The sequence below is a fragment of the Tupaia chinensis genome, unplaced genomic scaffold, assembly GCF_000334495.1.
Source record: "Tupaia chinensis unplaced genomic scaffold, TupChi_1.0 Scaffold000394_1, whole genome shotgun sequence".
In the NCBI taxonomy this organism is placed as follows: Eukaryota; Metazoa; Chordata; class Mammalia; order Scandentia; family Tupaiidae; genus Tupaia; species Tupaia belangeri.
The window spans coordinates 1,115,116-1,122,458 of record NW_006159896.1 but is presented as its reverse complement, the minus strand read 5'-3'; the positions used below and the strand labels follow the sequence as shown (position 1 = coordinate 1,122,458).

Here is a 7,343-nt window from a genome sequence, read left to right as displayed (position 1 = left end):
CCCCCGCCACAATCCACGAGGGCTCTAAATCAAGCCCAGGAGGCCAGGACCAGCCTTGCCGTCTCTCCTCCTGGGGACCGGGCCTGGAGGCCAGGGCCGAGGGGCAGCAGCAGAGCCCTGGGGGGCAGGCAGAGGCAGGCAGAGGCAGGCAGTGCTCACCCGCGACGTGCGAGGGCTGTGTGGGGTGGAAGGCCAGGCACATGACGGCGCTGGGCACCTCCACCACCACCGACGGCTGCCGGGGGTTCAGGCCTCGCCGGTCCAGGTTCCAGGCACACACGAAGGACTTCAGCGTGCTCCAGTCCCCGTCGTCCAGCCTACACAGGGACACTGAGCTGGCTCTGCCCCTCGGCCAAGGGCTCCCATCCCCCATCCCCAGGAACCACAAGCAGATTGGCTTCTGCGCCCCCTTCACACCCAGACGCCATTCTCTGGGCACTGAGTGGCACAGGCTCCTCTACGGTACCCAAAGGGCGCGCGGTTCTGGGAAGGGCCCAGGCACCAAGGGTAGGCCCATGCAAGGCAGGTGGGAACCCTGTGCATCCAGGCATGGGTCTTGGGGAAGGTGAGGCAGGCCCGGGCTCACTGCCCAGTGCTGGCAGGTGGGCCTGGTGCTGGGCTCTCGGCCCCTACCGCCCCGCTTGGTTCCTGCCAACCCGTTGTCTTGACCCAGCAGGCTAAGCTCTCGGGACCAGCGCCGGCCTGTGTAGGTGGGAGACAAGCCCAGGCTGGGTCACAGGGTCTCCTGCTGCCACTCACCGGCCATAGGCACAGGCTATCACCGAGCCGGTGGTGTTCCAGGAGACACTGGTCACGTGCAGACCCTCCCCTTGGGCTGGGGGGTAGCCCAGGGTGTGCAGACAGGACACCTGCAGAGACAGACCACCCAACCCTGAGCCCCAAAGCCCCCCTGGGGACAGCTCCACCACAAGCGGTGCCACACCCAAGACGGTGGACCCCACATGGTAGCCACGGTTCTCATCTGGCATGCCTGCCAGTGCCCAGATGCCCGGGGCTGGAGGACTGCAGGAGGGTGGCAGCGTGACCAGGCCCTGCGGGCGTGCTCTCTGCTGTGTGTGCCCACGTGCCTTATCCTGAATGATGAGACAAAAGCTGCAGCCAGGCCTGGGCCTTCCGAAGCCTCACAGCCATCGAGTCCACTCCCAGTCCCACAGCAAAACGTGGAGCCTCCCGCCCGACACCTCCCTGACGGGACATTCACTTCCAGACCCCAGGAACAGAGCCAGGGCAGAGCTGTGGCCACCCACCCACGTCCCACACACATGCTCAGGCATCGAGGCTGGGTGTGGGGACGGCTGCGCCGGTGTGCACTCAGTCTCAGACCGGACAGTCCGAAAGTGTGAAAACAGGGCTGGCCCCAAGGCCTGGTGACTAAGGGAGCTGGATCCCCTCTGGCCGGACCCCACCCGTACGTGTGACCAAGAGCCTGAGAGAGTGGGGGAGAAGGGACTGTGGCGTGGCCATCTGCCCTGGGGGTGATTTCCAGCTTTCTGTCTCTCTGGTAAGCATACGCACTCTATAGCAAAAATCTCTCTCAAAAATAACATAAAAAGATGAGGACTATGTATCCTGGTGTGGGTTCATTTGAGAAAAACCAGGGCAGTTGTGATGATTTTTCTCAAATGAGCCCACACTCGTCCACCAGGTATGTGGTGGCGGTAGGGCGGCTGTCGTCACCAGGGACTGGAGCGGGGGCTACAGAGGGCGGGCGGGAAGGGTTTATGACTTGTGAAGACATAATTCCTCATTTCAGTGTCTAAAGGAAAAAAACTGGATATAAAAAATCAACTTTACTGGAACCGGCAGGGGGGCGTGGTGGCTAAGGCACTGGACTCCCACAGGGCAAACCAGTGTGAGTCCCGGACCCGGCAGCCTGCTTTTTCACTTTCTCTCTCTCTCTCTTTTTTAAAAGGGAGGGAGGAAGGAAGGCAGAGAAAGAGAGTCTCTTTCTCTCTTTCTGTCTGTCTCTCTCTGGTCAAACTTAAAAATAATAAATAAAATTAAATAAATAATTTTTTTTTTTTAAATTACCTTTACATTAGAATTCAAAAGGCTCAGCAGCCCGGGCACGCAGAGAGTAGCCGGAGGGGGGTCCCTGGGCCTGGCACGGAGCAGACCCAAGAGCCATTCTCTCCTCCCGCAGCTCCACACGGGAGCCGTGGGACGGCTCTGAGCTGTGCTTCGATGGCAGAAGTTTCAGAGACACCAGCATTACCAGAGCTCAGGAGGGAAGCCAGGAAGACCAGGATTCAAGGTCCAGCCGTACCCTTCTGCAGCTGTGTGACCAGGGGCGAGTCACGGAGCCCCTCTGAGCCCCGTCTATGAAAAGTACTACATCGGACAGCTATTTCGAGGCGTGAATGACATGCCACGGGACACTCCTAGAACCACGAGGCTCAGAGACAGCCCACTGCCCAGTGCGTGAGGCCGAGCACTCAGACAACCTGAGCTCGAACCTGCCTCTGGGTGCCCATTGCCCCAGCTGGCAAACAAGAAGGCTGGCCCTAGCTCCAGGGCAGCAGTGAAGGCTCAATGATGTGTCCTTATAGAACTCGGCCAGAACCTGGCAGAGGTCAGGGCCTGGTGACGGGCAGCTGATGCTGGCACTGCTGTTCCTGGTTTTGCTGTTTTTTTATTTTTATTTTCTATTTTGACCAGAGAGCAAGAGAGAGAAAGTGAGAAAGCAAGTCACCAGGTCTGGGACTTGAACCGTAGTCAGCCATGTGGGAATCCAGTATTCCAACCACCACGCCACCTGTTGGGCCCCCTGGTTTTGCTTTTTAAAGTTTATTTTGTTTCCTTCGTTTGGGAGAGAAGGAAAGAGAATAAAATTGGACGGTCTCATTATGCCAGGATCCTTCCCCAGCCTCCACACCAGCCAGGGTCACAGGTCAACTCAGGATCCAACCCAGGCCTACCGCGTGGCTCCAGCATTGCACAGGGGCACCCCACCTCCTGCACCACCACGGCTGGGCCAACAATATCGTTTTGGGTGGAACAAAGCAGAGGCTTGACCCGAAGCAGAAGGCGAGGCATGCCAGGCCACCCCGGCCTGCTCCCTACCGCCTGCTGCTGCTCGGTCCAGTTCACGTCGTAGCCGTCGAACGCATGGCTCTGCCAGTTCTTGTTCAGTTCTCGGATGACCATGGCCTCTACTCTGCGAAGAAAGGCCGCGAGCCGGGGAGCTTCGTGCCGGGACACAGGGAGGACACCCAGCGGCTCGGGGGCATCTGTCTGCACCTGGGCGTCGGCGTGCGTCCGGGCCTGGGTGGCTACCTCAGCCATGGCAATGCTGGCCGTCTGGCAACTCTTCTAGGAGGGGAAATCAAAGCGAGCGTCACCACCTGCTGCCCTGGCCACATCCCATCCGGGGCCCTCGCCCCCGGTCACCCTGCCTGCCCAGACCCCGCCCTTCTCCTAGGAGGACCCCAGCCCTCCTGTCCGGAGGATGCTTGACCTCCAGCCGGCCAATCAGCTCTGTCTCTCTCCCATAGCCACAGGGGTGGCCACCCCGAGGGCCAGCAGGAGCCCGACAGGACTTCAAGGAAGTCGTGTGGAGGGGTCGCAGGGATGCCATTCCTGAAGGAGTGGCAACGAGAAAAATGTCACATCAGAGCCCGTGGCAGCACCTTGGCAGGCACATGGGCAGACCCTCGGGCCCGCCCAGCCTGGACTGCTCAAGCCCCTCCGGCAGCACCTCCCATGGTTCCCAGGGAAGTGCGAGTTGGAGGGCAGAGCGCCACGCTGCAGCCCTGCACTCCAGCTGGGCCCTCCCCGTCCAGCTGGGCATGGGCAGACGGGAGGGCAGGAGGAGACACCAACTCCCGTGTGTGCAATGTGCCCGCTCCTTACCAAGTGAGGGCTCCACAGGCGGGAGCACCCCCCAGGAAGGACAGGAGGGAGGGTGAGAGGGAGGGGCCGGCCCCACATGGCGGCTCTCTGCGGGGCACAGGCCCAGCACCCCACATCTTCACCTTCACGCACCACTTGGCTCCTCTCCCTCCTCTGCCGCCCAGTAACACGCGAGTCGCTCCAGCACAGGACTGCCTGGCAGCTGTGTCCCCAGCTCTCCGCATGGTATGTGGCACACAGGAGGCGCCCACTGAGCATGCACTTGCCAGGCACCGGTGGGAACTTGGGACACACAGAAATCACGCAAGACTCCTGGGCCCAGGGCTCACGTGGACATGGGAACAATGAAGCAGGAGACCTGCCAAGCAGTGGTGCCAAGCACATGCAGAGGATAGGATGGGAGCGCTTGGAGGCTGCAGGCATAGGATGGCACAGGCAGCCCTGGGTGACGGCACCTGACTGAGATGTGAGGGACAAGTGGAGAGCTGTGGGGACGCACCCCGGCCCAGGTAACCAGAGCAAGCCCCAGGACAGAAAAGGGCCGGGAGCCTAGAGACAGCGGGCGCATGCCTGAGACAGCCGGACAGGGAGGGTGGCCTGCTGGCATCGGGATGAACAGCTGGGGCTGCTCTCTAGGTATAAGCCAAGAACAGCCTCGGCAGGGGCACTGCCCAGGGAGAAGTGAGACTGGAGAGGGCAGGGGCAGAGCTGGGGTGTGGGTGGCATCAGGAAATTTGGAGAGGAGTGTCCAAAGGACTCAAATCGTGAAGGGAAAGGAATCTTGGGTGACTAGGGAGGGAAGTAAGCATGGCGCGTCCCTCAACATGAGGGCAGACTGGGGGGAGAATGCAGGCACTTCCGTGGGGCCGTGTTACACCGAGGCCTGCTGGACACCCACAGGGAGATGCCGAGCATTCCCCAGGCCACAGGCTCTGGCCAGCTCCCACCCAGAGGTGGGCCATGAAACCACAGGGCTGTAGGAGGCTGCCCGGAGGGTGTGCACACTCAGGAATGCATGTGTGGGTACAGGGACCCGAGCGAGCCGTGCTACAGCCCAAGAGGCAATCCCACATGGAACGGTTCCTGGTTCCAGTCTAGAGACCTCCCTGAATAAGCCAGGCACAAGCTTGACCCCAGTCAGGGGCTGGCTGAAGCTGGGGGTGGATCACACCGGGCCACTAAGCACATCAGAGGTACTCAAAACAGTGTTTCTTGGGGCCAGGAGGTGGTGTCGGGGTTGAGGCACTGGACTCCCACATGGCTGCCTACAGCTTGAGTCCCAGACCCGGTGGCTTGCTTTCTCACTTTCTCTCTTTCTCTCTCTCTCTCTCTCTCTGGTGCATGCACATGCCCCATAGAAAAATCAAAGTAATAATAATAATTAATTCTTGGGATCAGCAGTTAGCGTAATGGCTATGTCGCTGGAATCCCATGTAGTCGACTACAGTTCGTGTCCCAGACCTGGTGGCTTAAACTCATGCTGGGCGTGTGTGCGTGTGTGCCCAAGATCCCGAGAGGAGAATGGAGAAGGGATTGTGGCATGGCCATCCCCCCTAGGGGGTGATTTCTCGCTTTCTGTCTGTCTGTTTCTGTCTGTCTGGAGGGCGCACGCACCCTATAACAAAAACCTCTCCCTCCCAAAATAATAATAAGAATTAACTCTTAACAAAAGTTTATTTTTTCCAATTCACCACAGGGTTGCATGTTCAAAAGAGAGACTAGGGGGTGGGGAGAAAGGTCCCCTAATGGGGTGTGGTCACATAATTCCTTCTCCATTTCTCCACCCTGTTGCAGTTTTGGACACACACACGCACTCAAAGTTTTGTTTTATAATTATTTTATTTATTCATTCATTTATTTTAATTTGACCAGAGAGAGAGGGAAAGTGAGCCACCAGGTCCGGGACTTGAACCATGGTTGGCTATGTGCAAGTGTCCAGTGCTGACTTCACCACCACACCACCTGCTGGTCCCTCAGTGTGTGTTTTTGTTTTTGTTTTTGTTTTTAAATAATTATTTTATTTAGCTTTATTTATTTTAATTTGACCAGAGAGGGACAGAGTGAGAGAGCGAGCGAGAAAGTGAGAAAGCAAGCCACCAGGTCTGGGACTTGAACCATGGTCAGCCATGTGGGAGTCCAGTGCCCCCAACCACCATGCTGCCTGCCGGCCCCAATCTCAGTGTGTTTTCAAGCCTCCCGGGACAGGATTTGAATTCAACAGTCAGCTCTTTGCAGCCCAGCTCCCCATCCCCACCATGCACAGCGCTGGCTCTCAAAACAATGTTTCTAAGAGAATGTGACAGGCCGAGGTGGCACCCGCCCTATGGCAAAAACCTAAGAGAGGGACATGGTCACCATGATGTAAAAATTAATGTAAAATCACATCCGCAAGCAAAAATGTCCACAGACAGGGCAAGTTCTTTTTTCAAATTTAACTTTATTATTTTCATTTGACCTGAGAGACAGAGAAGGAAAGTGAGAAAGCGAGCCGCCAGGTCCAGAACTTGATGGAACCCAGCGCCCTTAACCACTACACCCCAGCCGGCGGACAGGGCGAGCTCTGAGCCAGCTCTTTTCAGGTATCTCTGTTTCGCTGCTGAATTACTCAGGCGAACGGCAAATGCCAAACGCCCAGGAACACTGGTGTGCACAAATACATATACCCACTAACCTGCACTGGCACGTTTTCCCCGTGAACTGCTAAGCAGCCACTGTCCTCTTCTGGCACTGCGGTGCCTGTGTCAGCTCTCCACATCGGAGACCCTTTTGGGGATGAGGCCCAAGGCTACCCTGAACAGGGGTGCCTCCATGCCAGGTGGCAAGTGGCTGGCACAAGAGTGAGCCAGAACTCCTCCTGGAGGCGGGTGGGCCCGGCCCACTAGGCCAGGCTGCACTGGAAGGGCAGTGTAGACACTGGGCCTCAGGAAGAAGCTGCAGAGAAGGGGCTGGTCAGGCTTTCGTATCACCCGGGGTCCCCGGGAGGAAGCAGAGCAGTATGCCCCTACCTGACAGTCGGCCTCCAGGCTCGAGACCGAAGCCACAGCGGCCTTCAGAGGACGGGAAGGGGGCAGACCCTCGGCACAGCCCGAAGCCCAGCTCTCCTGCCTGCACCATGGAGACCCCAGAACTCAGGCTCCTGCCTCTCACTGGCCCGAAAGGCCAAGAGATACCCCTTGGAGAATCCACGCAGCCTCCCAGGGCCCTTTTCTCAGGAAACCTCCTACCCAACTCACGAGCCGAGCCCCAAGCAAGTCCCAGACTCCGGCTCCCAACGTTACGTCAGCCGGTCCCGCAGTGACACAGAACCAGGACAAAGACCCACAGGTCAGGCTGCCCTGCCCGAACTGAAACGTGCAAACTGGGGGCCAAGCATCTGCCGGGGACCAAGGATGCAGGCAGAGAGGCCGGGTCTGCAGATGCATGTCTCCGAGAGTGTGCAGGCCTGCAGGCTGAGGGCCAGAACCCAACTC

The 7,343-nt window shown here is 58.5% G+C and overlaps 1 protein-coding gene across 1 annotated transcript in view; it reads right to left on the bottom strand.

The window, feature by feature from the left end:
- The window catches only part of DYNC2I2 (dynein 2 intermediate chain 2), an 11,103-nt gene extending 4,116 nt beyond the window's left edge, over nt 1-6,987 (bottom strand). The window contains exons 1-5 of the mRNA XM_006154122.2: nt 6,879-6,987; nt 6,545-6,636; nt 3,085-3,333; nt 760-869; nt 160-317 (exon numbers count right to left, since the gene is read on the bottom strand). Of these exons, the coding sequence (XP_006154184.1) occupies nt 160-317; nt 760-869; nt 3,085-3,333; nt 6,545-6,636; nt 6,879-6,987 (718 nt within the window). The remainder of the gene's footprint in view (nt 1-159; nt 318-759; nt 870-3,084; nt 3,334-6,544; nt 6,637-6,878) is intronic.
- Between the last annotated feature and the right edge of the window lie 356 nt (nt 6,988-7,343).